The sequence below is a fragment of the Engystomops pustulosus genome, chromosome 6, assembly GCF_040894005.1.
Source record: "Engystomops pustulosus chromosome 6, aEngPut4.maternal, whole genome shotgun sequence".
Classification (NCBI taxonomy): domain Eukaryota; kingdom Metazoa; phylum Chordata; class Amphibia; order Anura; family Leptodactylidae; genus Engystomops; species Engystomops pustulosus.
The window spans coordinates 70461262-70482047 of NC_092416.1; the positions used below are offsets into that span (position 1 = coordinate 70461262).

A 20786-nucleotide genomic window follows, 5' to 3' on the forward strand; every position below is an offset into this window, starting at 1 on the left:
CAGTAGTATCACATCATTATACAGTCTGTCAGTCATGTGTATAGGAGAATCTCATAAACACACAGGTTGCAGGGGCGTCAGCACCAGGAGTATCACATCATTATACAGGCTGTCAGTCATGTATATAGGAGTATCTCATACACACATAGGCTGCAGGGGCTGCCAGCACCAGGAGTATCACATCATTATACAGGCTGTCAGTCATGTATATAGGAGTATCTCATACACACAGGCTGCAGGGGGCGCCAGCACCAGGAAGCACATAGAGGAGCCAGGAGTGTCGCATCATTATTCAGGCTGTCAGCCATGTATATAGGAGTATCTCGTACACAAAGGCTGAAGGGGGCGTGGCCACCAGCACCTGGAAGTATAGAGAGACGGCCTCCACCAGGAGTTTCACATCATTATACAGGCTGTCAGTCAAGCACTTGGGGGTTGTGGCTGTGTCTGACACTCATGAATAAGTTTCACTGCTCATTGGAGCCATCTCAGGTCATTTGCATACAGCTTTAGCTGATTGTTTAAGTTTACAGGCATGTAGAGGGCCAATGCGTTCTAATGGCAGTTAATGAAAATATATTTAGTTTTGGGGGTTAATTTGGTTAGATTGGATAAGTAATGTCCATTTTCATGAACTTCTTTTCCCCTTTGCACAGGTCGGGCTGTTTGTGGATTACTTTGTCCGCCTATTTTCTCAGTTTAAGTTCAGGGTGGTACAAGGCTGTATCCTTCCCCAGTGTGAAATGCTACATTTACTTTTCTAACAGGACAGATTAGAAAGAAGCACCTACATGTGGCCATTATGAGATCTGTGGAAATACCATCAGGGTCTGTGAAGAGAACACCTCTTATACAGGCCCCATGTTTTTATATCCATACAGACTTTGTGTAAAGTGTCTATGTTCACCCATAGCTGCCTCTTATATAAAGGGTAAGATGTTTCCTTAACACAGTGTCAGCTGTAGAGGACTGTACTGACCGAGGATGCCTGGCGCTCTCTATGTTGGAGCTTCTTGGATTCAACTTAACTTTTGCCTTCATTGCAACATTATTTGTTCTTATACAGGTAGGTTCTCAGATGCCATAAAGCAATATAATTTTGTGGGGCATCAGATCTATATAACTATATTTCTTTTTGACATAGCCTGTGGCAGCTGGTTCTGGAATACCTGAGATCAAATGTTACCTGAATGGTGTGAAAGTTCCAGGGGTGGTCCGGCTCAGGACACTGGTCTGCAAAGCTTTGGGGGTTATATTCAGTGTGTCTGGAGGTAAGAACAACCTATTCTAGAAAACTGAACAAGAATATTCTATTTCCAGCACAAAACCAACATGTTGTATATACAGTACCCTGAATATATCGCTAATGGATAAGTCTACTAACACTCAATGCCAATCTGCCTTGTATTAGAAATGGCATCTACGGAACCATGTGTTATTCTTCCAATCCATAAAACATTTATGTGACCAAATTTTCAGTATTTAAAGGAAACCTACCACTACAAGGTTTCTGATGGAAATACCGGGAGCTTATTTTCGTTACTGTTTTAAACCGCAGTATCGCAGTTTAAAACACTTTTTAAACTTTATAGCCGGCGCAGGCAGGTACGCGCTCGGCGCTTACCATGCGCGCGGCTCTCATTCACTTCCTATGTAGCCGCGTGCACGGTAAGCGCCGAGCGCGTACCTGCCTGCGCCGGCTATAAAGTTTAAAAAGTGTTTTAAACCGCGATACCGCGGTTTAAAACACTAACGAAAATTAGCTGCGGCACCAGCTCACCCTGAGCTGGTGCCCGGTATTTCCATCAGAAACCTGCCACTACAAGTGGTAGGTTTCCTTTAAAGAGGACCTGTCACCTTAAAAAATGCACTAGGAGCTCCTAGCGCTACCCCATTTTTAGTAGCGTAAAACTGCTAGCTTTATTGCAATTCTCTGATAAAGCTAGCAAACGCTGCACTGCCATAGCCTAAGAAAGCAGGATCAAGCTCACAGCGGTCAGACGTATTTATGAGGGGGTGGGACTAGGAGGCAGTAAGTGTCTCATAAATCCCGGCAGTCACCGCCAGCCTATGGAGTGGGCGGGGCTGTCCAGTGAGAAAGCAGAGGCTTGGACCGTCCCCTCATGAATACTGAGTTCTGCTAGCTTTATCGGAGGGTTCGGAGGGATACACTGCTTAAAATGGGGTAGCGCTAGGAGTTTCATTTTTAGGGTGACAGGTTCTCTTTAATACAATTAAAGGAACCATTGCATTGCAAAGGTTGAATTCCGCACTTGGAATCCTTAGGAATTATTAACATTCTGCAGATCATAAACTTGCAGCAGAAATGTGTTTCAGATATGGGTTTGTTATTACAGGATGTGAATGGCGTTTACGTTGACATGTATCATTCCATTTTTGTAGTTGAAAAAAGTGCAAACCATTGGCTTGCTCTGTTGTCATCTATATTTGTGGCTGGCACATATTGTGGTTTTCCAAATCTTCCCCAATGACGGATCACCTGGAGGAAGCTCACTGAGCTTCCCTTCAGGGGCTCCCTCTCCTCAAAAGGAATGGGGGTGCTATGGACTTGCTGGTGAGGGCTTACGCAGTCCAGGTCATGGCAATATTTTCCTGAATAGGCACGTTTCCTTCCTGGGTCTGGCTGCACTTCAGGTCATCCTGCTGCCACCTTGGGAGCTAATGAAGAGCTTACGAGTGCCAGATAGGTGCGCATGTCTTGAATCCCTGAGTGATCTGCACCTCCTCCACCACTTTCAAAGATAGAGGTTTGGCTATGTCGAGAAAATGATGGAGCCATCAACCGCAGATTTATGACTGCCACAATCTATACCATTTCTGTACCATTTGCTACATAAGGCTCATTCTACACCGGGCCAAAGGCTTTTTCACATCTCTATAAAGCCATATAGTGTGTAACTTGTATATGAATGGATCTGCATTCTGCACTGCTATCCCTAAACATGATCTTAACTTCATTGTTTTACAGGGCTTTTTGTAGGGAAGGAAGGACCAATGATTCACAGTGGGGCTGTTGTGGGGGCCGGGCTTCCTCAGGTGAGATCCTCGAGATATTCTTTGTATGTCTTATACATAAATGTTTCATCCATGTGCCAGGAAAAGACGACTTATGATATCTTACAAAGAAGAACAAATTGATCTTGAGGGTTTTGTAGCATCTGAAAGCTCTCGTGTTCTTTTTAGTTCCAGAGTATTTCATTCCAGAAGATCCGCTTTGACTTTCCTTATTTCCGCAGTGATAGGTGAGTTGCTATAACTTCTAGCATGTTGATACTTCTTATCATATGCCTCTGATTACAGGTTTATATTGAACGGTCCGGTTACCAACATCCCAAGTGCTCAGTTACCTATAGTGGACATCAGTTTTGACGGTCTTGATGTAACACATGAGAGTGTGCTGAGGTGTAATAAATGTACTGATCATCTCCTTTATTTAAAGGGAACCCGTCAACAAGAAACTACCTTTTCAAGCACTATTAATTGATTGTAAAGCATCACCACACCTAGTAGATCATGTTTCTTTATGGTCCAGTGTGGTGGCCTCACCCAGAAAATCACGGAGAGCCTGACTTCAGTGCTAAACTCTCTGCCTCCGTGACTTTAAACAACCAGTTTACATCCAGCTTCATAGTTGATTTACAGGATGATTCCTCCACACTGGACCATAAAATAAATCTGATCTAAAAGGTGTTAATCTGCTGCACAACATACTAGTGGTTTACTAGTTTGAATTTGTACTGATGCGTTCACTTTAAGGGGGATAAATTGCTGGCTATTTCAGGAATTTAAGATCAAAGCTTAGTCTTTTTTTTTTTATAAAGTGCTTTTCCACACAGTCTGAAGTAATTTCAGTTCCCCATGATTTATGGGTATTCTTGTCTAGAAGTGCCATAATCTGCGTACCACAAAGGGTGGTTATCAAGTGACCCTACCCTACTTGTTTACTCATGTTAGCAACTCTGATTTTAGAGACAAGAGAGACTTTGTGTCTGCTGGTGCTGCTGCGGGAGTGGCCGCTGCCTTTGGTGCTCCTATTGGGGGTACACTGTTTAGTTTGGAAGAAGGATCAAGCTTCTGGAATCAGGGGCTTACGTGGAAAGTGGTGAGTAGAATGTGCCCTCTATAGGTAATGACGGTTAAGTCGTCTGTCTTCTGGTTATATGGGTGGACAGGTGGTTCCCAACTTAAGGACACCCGACTTACAGACAATCCCTAGTTACAGACGGACCTCTCTAACCACTGTGACCTCTGGTGAAGATCTCTAGATGCTTTACTTTAGTCTCAGGCTCCGATGATCAGATTCATGGTGCCTGGTCCTTGTTCCTATAACAGCATGTAACTTTAAAAATTGAATTCTCACAGGGACAATTTTTTTTTGTCTGAAGCTACAATTATAAAATATGCCCGTTCCGGCTTACATACAAATTCAATTTAAGAACAAACCTAAAGATCTTGTACATAACCCAGGGATTTCCTGTAGTTCTCTACATCTAGAAATATCAAGGTCATAGATGGATTGTGTGTTTTTTAGATACAAGTCTGTGGATCTGATATCTTAATTCTCTTTGGTAGCTCTTCTGCTCCATGTCTGCCACATTCACATTGAATTTCTTCCGATCTGGTATCCTGTTTTCAAGCTGGGGATCATTTCAAGTGCCTGGGCTGCTGAATTTTGGTGAATTCAAGGTAAGCGTTTACCAGTTATTTTTATCTGTACTCATATAAGACTCTTTGTATTGTACATGTCGCCCTCCTTTGTTCTCTCTAGGGATCACGTGGTAGGTAGTAGAATAAAATATCATCTTTTTTTCAAATGTGTGTGTGTATATATAAAATCTACAGGAGATGCTGATCACTTACATATCACTAGTCAGGGCTCTAACCTCATTATACGCAATAACTGAACTTGCCATCCTGCTAAGAGTCATTGTTTACACACATTACAAATCCTTTACTGATTCCTGAATCAAAGCCTGTATTGTACTCCAGGGCTGCACTCGCTATTCAATCTGATGCAGAAAATGGGGAGATTTGTGTCAGCACTTAATGTTGTATCAGTAAAAGCACAGATACATTCCCATCGATGTGTACATATCTAACATTACTTATCCTGAGTTACAACCTGTATTATAGTTCAGAACTGCACCCACAATTCTGCTAGTGGAGCCACTTGAAATAACTTATCCTGAACTGATCCTGAGTTACAGCCTGTATTATACTTCAGAGCTGTACTCATTACTCAGCTGGTTGTGATGAAAAACTGTATGACCGTTAAGCCAAGTTCCTGTAATTGAAGTGAAAGTTGTTTTTGCTTATTTGGTTTACTATACAATACAGCAAAGGGAGGGAGATCCTCTTTTATGGCAGCATAAGATGTTAATACCCAGTTTTTGCTCCGTTCCTCAGTGCACGGACTCCGATAAGAAGTGTCACCTGTGGACAGTGTTGGATTTGGCCTTCTTTATTATAATGGGGGTGTGTGGGGGATTACTGGGAGCCACATTTAACTGCTTAAATAAGAGATTGGCAAAGTACCGGATGAAGAATGTGCACCCCAAGCCCAAGCTTATCAGGTACGTATGCCACCCAGCTCCACAGAGTCGACCCAATACCAGTGAGTACAATGCCGTAATGTTTCTCCTTCTCTTTTAGGGTTTGTGAGAGTCTCTTGGTCTCTTTAGTCACCACTGTTATTGTCTTTGTGTCATCGATGGTCCTGGGAGAATGTCGGCCCCTGTCTCCCACGAATGACTGGAATAACAGCACCGTCACCATGCAGGTATTTCAGAATTTCTATGATGGACAAAATGGAAACTGTATTTTTTTTTTTCTCCTTCTTGGCCTTTATTTTTAGTGTTTCCTCTCATTTTAGCCTTTCCTTGGTGTTCTGCATAGTTACATGCCATACACCACAAGAAATAACGTGGAATGCTGGTTTTGGTGTTTGACGTGCTTTATATGGTGATTCATTTCTCAACAACCATACAATCAGTAGTACAAGAGAACACTAGTAACTGTGAAATGTGACTTATCGTAGTTCTTCCTGTACTCCTAAAATACATTTTTAACTGACATCCCGGCTTACTTCTTGTTGGAAAGGTAAATCCAGGTAATGCAAAGGTTAGGGGTAGAGATGGGATATGTTCAAAATTACATATCACTTCATGACCAGAAATTGTGTTACCGTATATACTCTAGTATAAGCCCAGTTTTTTGGTAACCCCCCCCCCCCCCCCCAAAGGTCCCTCACAATGCCAGCAGCTCACAAACAATGACGTCTTTTTTTTTTTATATACTACTACTACAGGGGCCTGGCGGGCTCTAGGCTACAGGGGGCTCTGAGCAATGCATTTCCCACCCTCGTCTTAAACTCGTGTCAATAGGCTTTCCCGTTTTTTTTTTTTTGTTTTTTTGTGCTAAAAATTAGATACCTCGGCTTGTACTCTGGTTGGCTTATACTCTGCCATATACGGTATTTCTTGTGTACACACACTGAACTAATGATTTATGCAAAGTTTGAGTAACATTTTAAATCCTTTGCAAAGATTTTGATTTCTGTCTAGTCCGTCTATTTACATCCAGAGTTGATTCCTATAATGTGCTGGTTGGCACTGATTTAGCTCCATGCAGTTGGACATGTCACCTGCCTCATTATGTCACAACACTCTACCCTGGTAGTACTTGTGAATCTGCAGCTTTGGTAGTGTATGGAGTACATATCAAGTAAATCAATAATAGAAATTAATAATTTAACGTCGGTTTAGAGAAATTGATTTTCTTTACAGAATTATTGGACATATCATTGCTGCAATTTCCAATTTGCACTGAATTAGACACTATTTTATATCTTTTTAGGTATCCTCTTCTGATGAAGTCAATTCCAGCATCAAGACCTTCTTCTGTCCTAACAACACCTATAATGACATGGCCACACTGTTCTTCAATCCCCAGGAGTCTGCGATCTTGCAGCTCTTCCATCAGGATGGTGAGTCTGATAGCCTTCCACCTTGGTACCTTAGGCCACCTATAATTGTTTTGTGAAGGGTTCTGTCTGTCTCTTGTGTTACAGGCACTTTCAGCCCAGTCACTCTGTCTTTCTTCTGCTGTATGTACTTCCTCCTGTCCTGCTGGACGTTTGGGATGTCTGTTCCCAGTGGTCTATTTGTCCCCTCCTTGCTCTGCGGAGCAGCCTTTGGTCGCTTGGTTGCTAACGTCCTGAAAAGGTAGAATACACTCCAGCACGTCTTGCTATGTATTGTGGATTTGGTGTCAACTTTCTGTATTTTTTTTTCTAGTTACTTGGGATTGACGCACATCTACTCTGGAACATATGCGCTGATCGGAGCTGCAGCTTTCCTAGGCGGTGTGGTCCGGATGACTATCAGCCTCACAGTCATCCTTATTGAATCCACGAATGAGATCTCCTATGGATTACCAATTATGATCACTCTTATGGTGAGAAGTAAAGCTACCTCTTATGTATGTAAGTGGATAATGCCATAGTGTCTTCTCATCTAAGTCAGTCACAGCTGAGATGGTAATGTAAGGACATAAATCCCAGCCATAAAGGAATCGACTGGGCAAACTGTGCTACTTTCTCGGTTTTACACCTTTTAGATGTAAGTATAAGCTGCAAAAACAAGTCCACAATGTTTGTGTAAGGCCATGTTCACATCAAGTCCATAGTCTCTCTCATTGATACATTTGGCAGATTCCTAACATATCCTTACAACAGAGGACACCATATGAACATTTACATCACAGGGTCCTCCCACGGTCTACGTCCAGCAGAGGCTGGGGGTCGATGCCATGAGGATGCATCCGTCCTCCATAGGCTATTGTCTCCTCTGCTGTGTGTACAAGTCGCTCAGCAAGAGGAAACATAGCTCTCAGCGCCTTTGCATCCTGTTTACAGCAGGATACAACGTTTACTCGGCAAACAGGATGTCTAAGTAAATGTCTAAGGACACATTCCCTGTGTACATCAGGAGTTTTTGGAATTTACAGTGAACGTAGCCATAAAACAAGGTGTGAATGTATCCCAGCACCAACTCCGTTGTACTGAATTTATGGAAACCATAGGTGTTAACATTATTTTACCAATGTGGTAGCAGGTGGACCTGTAATGTATTCAACTGCAGCAGAAAACCATAGTCTCTTGGACTGGCAAATCTATAATCTTCTTCTCTTCTTCACGGTACCCGTGACCGTGCCCTAAGGCTATTCTCTTCCTAGTTCACTAAGAAACTGTCTGCATTTTTCCATTTAGGTTGCCAAGTGGACGGGTGATTTCTTCAACAAAGGCATCTATGATATTCATGTAGCCTTGAGAGGCGTTCCACTGCTGGAGTGGGAGACAGAGGAGGAAACGGAGAAGTAAGAGATACATTATACTGTACAGTGTAGTAAGCAGATTAAGATGATGTGGAAGTGTATACAGATCCATCACTCAATGACACTGTCATTCCAAAACTGGCAACATACACAATCATATCTCCTATATCAATACCACTGTGTGCTGGTGGGTTCTAGTAGGGGGTTGGCTCTGTTCTGAGTAGACTGTAAGAATTGCCTCCTTAACCATGCACTACATACTATAACTGCTCAGTGTCATTAAGGGTGCTGTCACACAGTACATTCTTGGACCGATAATGGTTCATGTTTTAAACGCATGCGTTTTTCCGTTTTTACTAAGTGTTTGGCTGGCTTGAATCCTGTATCAACATTTTCACAACTGCTTATACTTCCACAAATGAAGAAAAACTGATTTTAACCAGCCAAACTCATGGTAAACATGCAAAACCCATGCATTTCAAACTGATCAAGAACGCACTGTGTGACAACTTCCTTTGGGTACAGTCAGATGGGCGTCTGTGGACATGTATATGCAACCGCAAATTTACAGCTGCATATACGTCCCCATAGACGCCAATGGCAGTCCGGTGCCACACCGTTCCGCTCCGTACACAGAGAAAATATAGAGCATACCGGCTACGGCTGTGTAAATGTACCTTTAAGGTGTACGGAGAAGTTTCAGGGACAGCATTTTCGCCATTTGTCTGTGATTCTGCTGGCGGTGCTAACTGTTTCACTGCAGTTAATAGCGACGTATAGGCGTATGCATCCGGTTATCGGACAGAAACACAAATACAACAATAAAAAAAATGCCTGATTGTTAAGATGATATTAATTTTATGTGTCTGCAGATTGAGAGCCTGTGACATCATGGAGCCCAATCTAACTTATGTGTACCCTCACACCCGTATCCAGTCCTTGGTAAGCATTCTGCGCACAACTGCCCATCACGCTTTCCCAGTGGTGACTGAGAACCGAGGAAATGAAAAGGAGTTTATGAAAGGAAACCAGCTGATCAGCAACAACATCAAGTTCAAGGTCTGTATGAGGAGGGAATATGAATATGGTTATGTGCAAAAAACACTTGTATAAAATAACGGTCTGCATCTCTTTGTACATTTTAGGTCCTATTTTTTTTAACTGTTTACAACACAACTGTTGCAATTTGTGCCAAAATATTTCTGAAACTTCTTGCATCACATGTTTTAATGGTTTAAAGGATTTTGGGTACCTGTAGGACTTGTATGCCAAAAGAGGAGGGATCTTTTAAAAACCACAACCATAGGATAGTAATAAAAATAATAATCTTTATTTATATAGCGCCATTAAATTCTGTAGCACTTTACAAATCTTGGGGAACATTTACAAATATAATATTACATTACAGAATACAAACAGTCATATGGAACAATAGGACTGAGGGTCCTACTCACAAGAACTTAGACTATGAGGATAAGGGGGTGACACACAAGGTAAAATGGTTCAACCTTTCTTTATAAGGGAACTGTGTAAAATAATATAAATAATTTAATAAATAAAAATTCTGCGGCTTGAACCCGCCTTCAGCCGCCATCTTATTTACAGGGTCCAAGGTTAAAGTGCCCGCAGAGAAGCCTGGAGCTTGGTATATATCTGGTGTTTGCCGGATAACAGACAGGACACGATAGTATGATAGGCTTGCCTAAAGAGATGGTTTTAAGAGCACGTTGGAAATTCTGGCTGTTGGTTATTAGTCTGAGAGTCCTGGGAAGGGCATTCCAGAGAATTGGTGCAACTCAGTAGAAGTCCTGGAGACGTGCATGAGAAGTTCGAATTAGGGTAGAGATTAATCTAACATCGCTGACAGATCACGGGTTGGGCTGCATTAAGAATAGATTGTAGAGGAAGTTACAGTAGTCTAGTCGAGACTGAAAGGACACCTGTCATCAGGTCTGTGTCACTAGTCTTGTCACTACTACCTGTTGGAGCAGCTCACAAGGATCCCATCCCAGCCTTTATCTAGTTATTTCATACATTAATCATTGTAAAATCATCTATTATTTATCATGTAAATGAGGCTGGTCACATGGTCAGAGGCAGTAATGTCACCTCTGTTACCCATCCCCTCTCCTCCCCCTGCTCATGTCTGTGTGTAATGTATAGTAAAGCATGGCTAGTGTGTGCTGCATCTGCTGACATGCTGCATCCCCCTAATATACAGGTGAGAGACACAGACATCAGCTACACATGAATCTGACATGTTCTGCTGTAACATGGCTGCCTGGAGCTGCTGTATCTCTCCTATACACACACAGGCTGCAGGGGGCGTGGCCACCAGCACCAGGAAGCACATAATTATACAGCCTCACATCATTATACAGGCTGTCAGTCATGCACTGGAGGTGTGGCTGTGCCTCCCACTCATGAATAGAGTGGACAGCTTGAATATGCTAATGCTTCATTGGACATTTCACAGGTCATTTGCATACAGCTTTAGGACCTCATTGCTTAGGTTTACAGGCATGTAGAGGGACAATGAAGGGATAGAGACAATGCTCTCTAATGGCAGTTTATGAAAATATATTTAGTTTAGGGGGGTTATTTTGCATGACGGGTTCTCTTGAATAACTGCAACAATTCGCATTTTAGAAGTTTCAATTGTCAGAAATGGGTGGGAGATTGACCACTGCTTTTCACCATATATTTAGAGTCCAGCACAACCCCAAGACAGCAGGCCTGCTGCCTCAGTGTTATAGTGATCCCACAGACCAAGAAGTCATGGTTGGGTCGGTTAGTAGATGGTGGAAAGACACGAAGTTCAGTCTTAGAAAGATTAAGTTTCAAGATGAGAGAGTACATGATGTAAGAGACGGCAGAGAGACATTCACTAGTGTTCTGGATTAAGGCAGGGGTGATGTTACGTGCAGAAGTATATAGCTGGGTGTCATCAGCATAGGGATGATACTGGAAACCAAATCTGCTGATGGTTTGTCCAATGGGGGCAGTATAGAGAGAGAAGAGAAGAGGACCCAGGACTGATCCCTGAGGAACCCCGACACTGAGAGGAAGATGAGAAGAGAAAGATCCAGAAAAGGAGACACTGAAAGTGCAGCCAGAGAGATAGAAAGAAGCATCCTGAGGAGGAGCTGGTGATCCACAGTATCGAACGTTGCCAATGGATCCAGAAGAATGCGTAGAGAATAGTCACCTTTTGGATTTAGCAGTGAGGAGATCATTGGAGACTTTAGTAAGAGCAATTTCAGTAGAGAACATAGAGCCGAAACCAGATTGTAGGGGGTCAAAGAGGGAGTTAGCTGCGAGATAGCAGGTTAGTCAAGAATAGACCAGGCGTTCCAGGAGCTTAGATATGAAAAGGAGATGGTAGCACTGAATGGGTTCAAGGAAGGTTTCTTTAGTAAAGGGGTGACACTAGCATGCTTGAAAGAAGAGGGGACAACACCAGAAGAGAGAGCGAGGTTGAAGATTTTATTGAGGTGAGAAGTGACTGCTGGGGAGAGGGACTGTACCAGATGTGAGGGGATGGGGTCACTGATGCAGGTAGTGGGGCGAGCAGAGGAAATGAGCCTGGACACTTCTTCCTCTGTGACTGGCTCAAAGGAAGAGAGTGAAAAAGATAGGGTACCGGAGGGAAGAGGAGATGGGGGACAGTGCAGATTGTAAGGTTTCTGTGAGTTGTTGAGCATGAATGGCACGAGGGTTCCAGTATTGGATCAGCTCACACATGCGCTTGGACCTCTGTTATTATCTTTTATCTCCAAAACGATTACTAACCGAAGTCTCCATTGATTTTAATGACTTTTGTTTGTATTTATTTGCACCACTTCTGTTATTTGAACAGACAATTGGATGGAATCTGCAGAGTGGTGCAAATGGAAACTAACAAATCCACTTAAATCAATCAATAATGGATCCATTAGACTTCCGTTTACTATAGTTTTAGTGATGGGGAAAATTAGAATGGAGGTCAGAATATAGGTGGTAACAGTACCAACGTTGAGCCAAGATATGCAGCTTTTGTGCTTGTGACCTATGGTCATTGGTGCCTGAATGTCCAAGTCAATTTTTGCAGTTCTGTTATGCGCTTCTTTAAATGACAATATCTTTAGAAAAGCTTTACATATCAAAAGACGTTTACTTAGTTTTTTTTTCATAACAAGTGAGATATTTTTTTTTTTTTTTTGTATAAAATTAGCCTATTTTGTTGTTTTTTTTTTTTTGTTTTGTTTTTTTTTTTTTGATTTAAGCTTTTTTTAAATAGTAAAAAATACCGGCCATGTGGTTGGTATCAATAAACTTTTACCAAAATATGTTATAAATATGTACAGCATCGTTCCATCACCCTTTCCCCAAGTTCAACTGCAGATGGTAAGCAAGAATCTAACTCTTAGAATCATTGTTACGAGACCAAAAAATCAGTTTAACAATTATCAAAGGCTATAGAAAATCCCTTCAGTAACCCAGCCAATTGTTTTTCCTGTGTATAGAAGTCTAGCATCTTGACTCGGGCAGGAGAGCAGCGGAAGAGGAGTCAATCAATGAAATCTTACCCGTCTAGTGAATTACGGAACATGTGTGATGAGCACTTGGCTGCCGAGGAACCAGTGGAGAAGGAAGACATGCTGCAGCAAATGTTAGAACGGAAGTAAGGAAACTTCTCCTGTACACAATGGTGGACAGTATTTATCCTGCTATCGTGTTACGACGGAGCATAGACTGTGCTACTTTTCATGAAGTTGTGTGTATACAGAAGGTATATACATCATCATGGGTGGGTGAGGTAATCTGCCTGTTCTTTCCTGTGAATGAACAGAATGCAAGGATGTTTTAGTGACATGTCGTGCAGGAGGGAATGATTTTTGTATAAAAACTAGGGCTCTGTAAAGCTTTCTGTGTGCCCATTGCCATGCTTCGATAAGAGTAAAGATAACAAAGTTCAGAGGTATGTAGTGTACAATTGGTCTAGTACTGGAGGATCTCCTCTTCCTCCTGGAAAACGCAGTATTGAATAGTGTCCTACTAATTGACCATCAAAAACATTTTCATCATTTTCAAAACTTTTTACTTTACTTCGATATTCACATATATACATCAATTTTCTTATGAATTTTCATACAGGTAAGTATTTCCTTTCTTTTATGCAGTTATCAGCTAGCAGATATTCATAAAATCCGGTGAGTGTGAACACTATACATATAGTTTTTTAAGTCGCCTAGTCCGGCGATCATAGCACTCACTTGTTCGGAGACCTCAGGGCTGAGAGACACGTTCCTCTGACTGTTGGACAGAGTGGCATCGTCCACATACAGTGACGTTTAGAGGGACACGCCCTCTTCCTCAGACCAGGAAGAGAGCGTGTCCCTCGAAACGTGACTGCATGTGGACGATGGACGGACTAGGCGACTTAAAAAACTATATGTATAGTGTTCAAACTCACAGGATTTTATGAATATCTGCAAGCCGATAACTACATACAAGAAAGGAAATACTTACCTGTATGAAAATTCATAAGAAAATTCATGTATATATGTTAATATCGAAGTAAAGTAAAAAGTTTTGAAAATGACGAAAATGTTTCTGATGGTCAATTAGTAGGACACTATTCAATACCCCATTGCCATGCTTGACAAAGAAGACTAATGTTTAACCAATGTTCTTACTGTGTTACCAGGTACACTCCTTATCCTAACCTGTATCCTGACCAGTCCCCTAGTGAGGAGTGGACCATGGAGGAACGCTTCCGGCCTCTGACCTTCCACGGCCTCGTCCTGCGTTCCCAGCTGGTGACCTTATTAGTGAGGGGAGTCTGTTATACTGAGACACAGTCTGTAAGTTCCATTCTTCCTCTTCCAGTGCTGGCCATATGTCTGTGACTGTCCAGGCCATGAGCTTTCTTTGTGTTGTTACTCTAGAGTGCGAGCCAACCACGCCTCTCCCATGCTGAGATGTCAGAGGATTATCCACGCTACCCTGACATCCATGATGTCAACCTGACACTCCTCAATCCAAGAATGATTGTGGTAAGCACATGGGCCGTTTATTTTACCTTTAATTGCAGGAGTGAATGAGCCCCCAAACGTCTTCTTCCTGATTTGCAGGGAACATAGGGTGCACTTGCAGAGAGTCTGGGAATACCAATTTTTATTTTTATCTATTTTTATTTTTTGAAAAACATTTTATTTGATTTTCCAACTCATAAACAAAAGAAAACAATACAATACCGGTACATTCGTTATCCCATTGTTATCTGCAGCAATTACATTTCAACATTCCAATTTTTTTTTATATATGTCTGGGTGAGGAACTTGGAGCATTTACTCGCCTCTCTCCCTACTCTTGTTAAGCTTCTTGCAGAAGCCATTGGTGCTGCCCTTACCATAGACGGGCGCCTGCTACTGCTTGAAACGAACGCTGTAGCTCAGCTAGCCTATGTATACAAGCAGTAAAGAAGGGGAGAGGTGACTAATAGCTCTTTATTATTTTGAAAGCCCTCCAGCCATATATAAAAAAAATTTGTACACTTGGACAACTGTTTTAACTTTTACATTGCAATTGATTGCTATACACCTGTTGGTGTTTCTCTCAAAAACACACACTATGCTTCCACAAGGTGGCACTATACCCCACACATTATATTGCTGAAGCCCTTTACCTTGGATGTACTGGATGTGTCAGAAAGGGCTACAGCTCCATCTGGAGTTGTCCTTGAACATTTCAAGAATACAAAAAAATAAATTCTTCATATTGCCCATCTCTCTCTCTCCCATGTGCTACAGGACGTCACTCCCTACATGAACCCATCTCCATTCACAGTGTCACCAAATACCCATGTCTCCCAGGTGTTTAACCTCTTCAGAACCATGGGTCTTCGGCATCTGCCAGTGGTGAACGCCGTGGGGGAGGTAAGTGATTATTGGGGTGGAAAATTTGGGTTTTGCATAAACTCTGGTGTAAAATCTCACAAAACACGGAATTAGAATAAAGTACAACTTCACACTAGCGGTTATAGGCAAAAAGAGTGGTGACTGGATAATATCACTTATATTGTTTTTATTGGCTAAAGTGACCTGATCCTATGAGCCGTTTATCAGTAGAATCAGATGCAGACAAAACTTTCCTTTTCTAGAAGTCATTGGGGCACATTTATTTACCCGGTCCTTTCACGATCCCGCGGCGCGTTGTCAGACGTTGATTCGGTGCTTGCCAGGATTCATTAAGGTCCGTGCGCCCGATATCCACTAGGTGTCGCTGCTGCGCTGAAGTCCGCCGGAGTTCTCCTTCTTCGTCCCGGTGTTTGTGAGTGCTATTCTTGCAACACAAATTTTTTTTTCGACAGCCACACTAATCCCCACCCCCCCCCCCCCACCCCCCATTTCTGTCGTGTGAAAGTCGGCGCCGATGCGCCAGAATCCGACCACGTGCGCCAGAATCTCAGGGCAATTCGGCGCAAATCGGACATATTCGGGTAACCCGATGAAAAGGCACGATTCGGACCCTTAGTAAATGAGCCCCATTGTTTCCACTCACTGGTTAGTTTTTTGTCAACCACCAGCAATAGAAATCTATGATCTCAGAGCAATTGGAAGTTTTATTTCACCCCATGGCAGTAGCCAAAACTGCTTTGTTGTCAGTATTGGTCTATTCACACGTCCATATATGGTGGACCTATTTTACAGCAAAAGAATTGAAAACAGAGATTGTACAGAGTAGTCTATACACTTGTTATAGAGACTGTACTGATAATTGCACCAAGGAATAGGTGCCTCATATATTAATGCAATATACAAAACCTATGGTACCCCTCAGAAGGAGGGGAGACAATATGAGGCAGAACACGGTGTAAAGATTAATAAAAGAAACAAAATTTTATTATATGTACGGTAAAAACACAGAACCAAAATTTGACATTTTGTAAAATGAGTTATACAACAGGGTTACAAAGTTACAGGGTGGACATAAAACAGAAAAAGAGAACAGTCATACCCGGACACAGCACACTATGTAAAGGGTTAAGCAATTTACAATGGGCTGGTGTGTGGACAGATTGTAGGTATAATTTAATGGCATGAGTACATGCACATTGGTGGTGGCATAGCAAAGCTCATGCCTGATATGAATGACGCCATGAAGGGCATATGATTACCAGTCCTTACCGTATGGACACCCCCGGACACCTTGCACATCCACTCAGCCATACGGTAAGGACTGGTAATCATATGCCCTTCATGACGTCATTCATATCAGGCATGAGCTTTGCTATGCCACCACCAATGTGCATGTACTCATGCCATTAAATTATACCTACAATCTGTCCACACACCAGCCCATTGTAAATTGCTTAACCCTTTACATAGTGTGCTGTGTCCGGGTATGACTGTTCTCTTTTTCTGTTTTATGTCCACCCTGTAACTTTGTAACCCTGTTGTATAACTCATTTTACAAAATGTCAAATTTTGGTTCTGTGTTTTTACCGTACATATAATAAAATTTTGTTTCTTTTATTAATCTTTACACCGTGTTCTGCCTCATATTGTCTCCCCTCCTTCTGAGGGGTACCATAGGTTTTATATATGGTGGACCATAGAGGTGCATTGGACACAATTCAGTGAGTAAATCATGTCTCGCCGCACCATGTCCATTCGGCCTCGCTGCAAAAGATGTCTTATTCTTCCCTTGATTTGCGTCTGCTCAGCTCTTTATGTAGTTCACCCACTCCTTCACCCGGCTTGTGTCTCACAACCCACGTCTGCTCACACAGACATGTAAATGGAGCCTTGAAGTGAGCCTGTGGATACAGCAGCTTCTGACTCTGTTTTGGATGCTCAAATATTAAGCTCATGTACCTTTTAATATGGGGGGGGTCATCTAATTTCTAAACCATATGGCGCCACTAGGTGGCAGGAAACTCCTAAAAAAAAAAAAATTATATTTTGCAACCATTGTTGAATTTATCTCTTGTGTTTTCTTCTAACAGATAGTCGGAATAATAACGCGGCACAATTTAACCCATGAATTCCTACAAGCCCGGCTGAGACAGCACTACATGACATCCTGATATCATCCACAGCCCTTCCCTGAATTAGGAACTGGAACCTTATTGTAGCCCTGCTCCGGATGGTTGAGCTTTCCAAAGACTTCTAGCATTGGTTCTGCCGTATTGAAAATGGATTCTTGTAATGACTCCAGCGCCAGCCTTCTTTTTCTGCACTTTCTTACCTCCTTATATGAGCTAAGATGATATTTTAGTTATGTCCTGCAATATATTCTGTGAGGAAGTTACAATTAGCATGAGAACAGACTATTCCAGTTGTAAAGAAGCCTGAATGTCACATCCATTCCATGTTTCTGAACATAGGTCTTAGCAGGGGAGCCGGGGATTTGTAATGTTTATACTATAATGATTGATGGGGAAAGTCTGGTCAGTGTGATCTTCTCCAATGCTTTACATGAAGCTGGTATCTTGCTGCAATGTGAAGAAGATCTGCAGAAGGCCCCTTTGGCACTGATTTAAAATCTCTGTTGTATTGGATTTTCACTAGCAGAGATCCGTGGAAAGTAAGTGGTGCTGCGCTTCTAGGTTCCTGTTATTGACCGTAGTTTTGAGCAATTACTAACGGGTTTCTGCTTGTACAACCCCTTTTAAGCAAATGGTAAATATCAATCTGGATGTCATTCATTCCAACCTTTATTTTCATAACTTGCAAATTTACAGATTAAAAGTAAACTCCTAGTAATAGCATTCCAGCAAATTGCCAGAATGGTGATGCTATGATTTTTCTTGGAATGAATGACAACCAGTGTCAGATTGCTATTTACTAGTTGCTCTGGTTGTCAATGTTGGGGTCTGGACACCGTCCATAAGCACGGTGCCGTTTTGACTGAGGTGTGACTTTTAATTTCCTTAAACTGAATTACAACCCTTTTAAGCCAATACTGGGCTCACTTCAGCATATTCTGCTTTTGGATTCCTCCGTTCCATTCCTGTGTATGGACACAAGCATGCTCATGTGTGAAAGCGTGGGAACAATTCTGTCAGCCTTGTAGTTACAGCCTCTGCAGGAATTAGAGGACCTGTCAGGGTGAATTGGGACACTAAACCATCCTTGTGGACCGGTGGTCTAGTGTTCCAAATCGCCCTTTACATAGGGATGTTATAGAAATAAAAAATCCTTTATGATTCCCTAGATATGGGTCCGATAACCTGTATCAGACCCATCTCTGCTGCCCCCTGCGGCCTGCGCAGTAGTAAAGTTAGCGTAATAGACCCAGCTTCATTGCACAGGCGCCGTAGCCACAGCGCATGCACAGTGTAGCCGGGGGTGTAGTGCACCAGTTTCACTGCATGGGGAGCACTGGAAGTATAAATGTTTTTTATTTTAACAGTGGGCACCTGGGGACTTTCTAAAGGGGTATTTGGGACACTTGACCATCGGTCCATAATTATCTGTGTGGGTGGTTTAGTGTCCCAAATCACCCTGACAGGTCCTATTTAAGAAAGTACTTTACTTTTTACTTTTGGGTTGGCTTTCTCCATCCAATCTGTGTGCAAAATTCCTGTGACCTTCAGGGCATGGCGGATACCTGCATTAATATAAATGATGAATATGCAAGTAATGTTTTGGACCAATGTTTTTTTTTTCTTCTCAATGGCAGAACATTTATTTTTGCTAAAATGTCACGGGAAATCCGTCATTTTGACTTTGTAAGGCTGCCGCAAGCTACGCGGGCATTTTTTTTTACATGCTGCTAATTTAATAGTCATTTTTGTTTGGTATTTTTTGTATGTTTTTTGTTGCAGCCAGTAAGGTAGAAGTATTAACTGTATAAAATCTTGGCTTTTTTGGCTACTGCAAAGATTGGGATCCTTCTGTGTCACTCAGCCCTGCTTCTTTCTAAAGGCGACTTGGCTGACCATGGCTCCTCACCTGAGCAGTGCACACCTACGAGCTGTTTCAGACAGACATAGTTGGTCTGTAAATCATGGACCGTGCATTGTCCTATGTGCTATGGACAGAACTCCAAGTCTCTTCTTCCCCCATGCCCCCACTGTCAGGGCTACAGTCCTGAATGGAGCAATGGACTCCTTGTATCATATGGATATGCATGGTCCATGATTTGGGGACCGAGCACGCTTATCTGAACAGCCCTAGGACAGAGTGGGCCAGTGTCATGGTTGCTCTGGTCTTGTGACGGAGGTCTTGTTGGCTTGACGCCCCTTGGTGTTGGTGAATCGTATCAATGATCCATCAACGTCTGTACTGTGTGCATATTTTTTGCAACTCCATTTACTGTTTGAATGATTCTTACAAGTTGCGGCTTCAGAGCATCCAGTCTTTGCATCCAGTCTCTCCTCCTTTAACCATATATTAATAATTCCACTAAATTTGTTTGCACTAATTGTCTACTCCATGGTTTCTGTGTTCTTATCATTGTACATGTAGATTTATTTTTGTTACCTATTTAATTTAATTTGGGATTTTTCAGTATTACCGACATGCATCTTAATAAAATGACAACGTCCCCAACCGTGGATGTGCTTCATTTGTTAAAGGTTCAGGAAGTTGGAGTTCTCCTTTGCCAATTGAGACTTTGCCACTTGTAGGCGTTTGGAGACTTCTAGCCATTGACACTCGATTAGGGGATTCTGGGAAAATATGCAAATACATTTTTCAGGATGGGATGAGGAAACACCGCCTATTTTAGCTACCTTGACAGCAAACATGACCTTCATTTGGAAACTCGTGTGCTTATATGTGACATACAGTGGGTTGCAAAAGTAGTCATACCCATTGCAAATTGATGAAACCAAAATGTTCCATGCATTTGTATTCAGCCCCCTTTACTGTGACACCCCTAAATAAATTCCAACTGTGTCTAACGGCCTGTTAGATGTCACATAATTAGTAAATAGAGTTATTTACTCATTAAGGGCAGGTTCAGACGGGCGTTCTTGACATCAGGTTTTTGGGTTTTTTTTTCGTATATAGCGTACTGACCCAATGATTTCATTGGGTCTGTCACATGTCTGCTTTTTTCACTGGTGTGCAGAAAAAAAAATTGTAGCATGCACAATTTTTTTTTTTTTTTTTTTAATTCACATGCAGACCACAGACTTCCATAGAAGTCAATGGATCCCCAAAACATGTATATCACACGGATGATATCTGTATGACGTCTTTGTTTTGTTTTGTGGATGTGAAATAAAAACGGATGACATGAGGATACAATGTGGACTGCTCAGGGATAACACAAGTCTGTGTTTTTTGTGGACACCCAACAGATCCAGCCCTATGAATAAGCCTTTACTCTCACCGCAGCTCGGAGGGTTGTCAAAGAACATTTTGTGAACAAACCACATCATGAAAACTAAGGCACACAGGCAGGTTAGGGATACAGTTGTGGGAATGTATGTT

General features: G+C 42.1%; 1 protein-coding gene across 1 annotated transcript in view; it reads left to right on the forward strand.

Annotated features, from left to right (window-relative positions):
* Window positions 1-19899, forward strand: part of CLCN6 (chloride voltage-gated channel 6) — a 26719-nt gene extending 6820 nt beyond the window's left edge. Inside the window, exons 5-23 of the mRNA XM_072156437.1 lie at window positions 657-723; window positions 960-1066; window positions 1145-1271; window positions 2990-3057; window positions 3205-3263; window positions 3991-4123; window positions 4594-4707; window positions 5428-5594; window positions 5674-5800; window positions 6877-7006; window positions 7091-7244; window positions 7317-7476; window positions 8291-8397; window positions 9228-9414; window positions 12861-13018; window positions 14045-14201; window positions 14286-14393; window positions 15150-15275; window positions 17348-19899. Of these exons, the coding sequence (XP_072012538.1) occupies window positions 657-723; window positions 960-1066; window positions 1145-1271; window positions 2990-3057; window positions 3205-3263; window positions 3991-4123; window positions 4594-4707; window positions 5428-5594; window positions 5674-5800; window positions 6877-7006; window positions 7091-7244; window positions 7317-7476; window positions 8291-8397; window positions 9228-9414; window positions 12861-13018; window positions 14045-14201; window positions 14286-14393; window positions 15150-15275; window positions 17348-17428 (2337 nt within the window). The 3' untranslated portion in view covers window positions 17429-19899. The remainder of the gene's footprint in view (window positions 1-656; window positions 724-959; window positions 1067-1144; window positions 1272-2989; window positions 3058-3204; window positions 3264-3990; window positions 4124-4593; window positions 4708-5427; window positions 5595-5673; window positions 5801-6876; window positions 7007-7090; window positions 7245-7316; window positions 7477-8290; window positions 8398-9227; window positions 9415-12860; window positions 13019-14044; window positions 14202-14285; window positions 14394-15149; window positions 15276-17347) is intronic.
* Window positions 19900-20786: the final 887 nt, after the last annotated feature.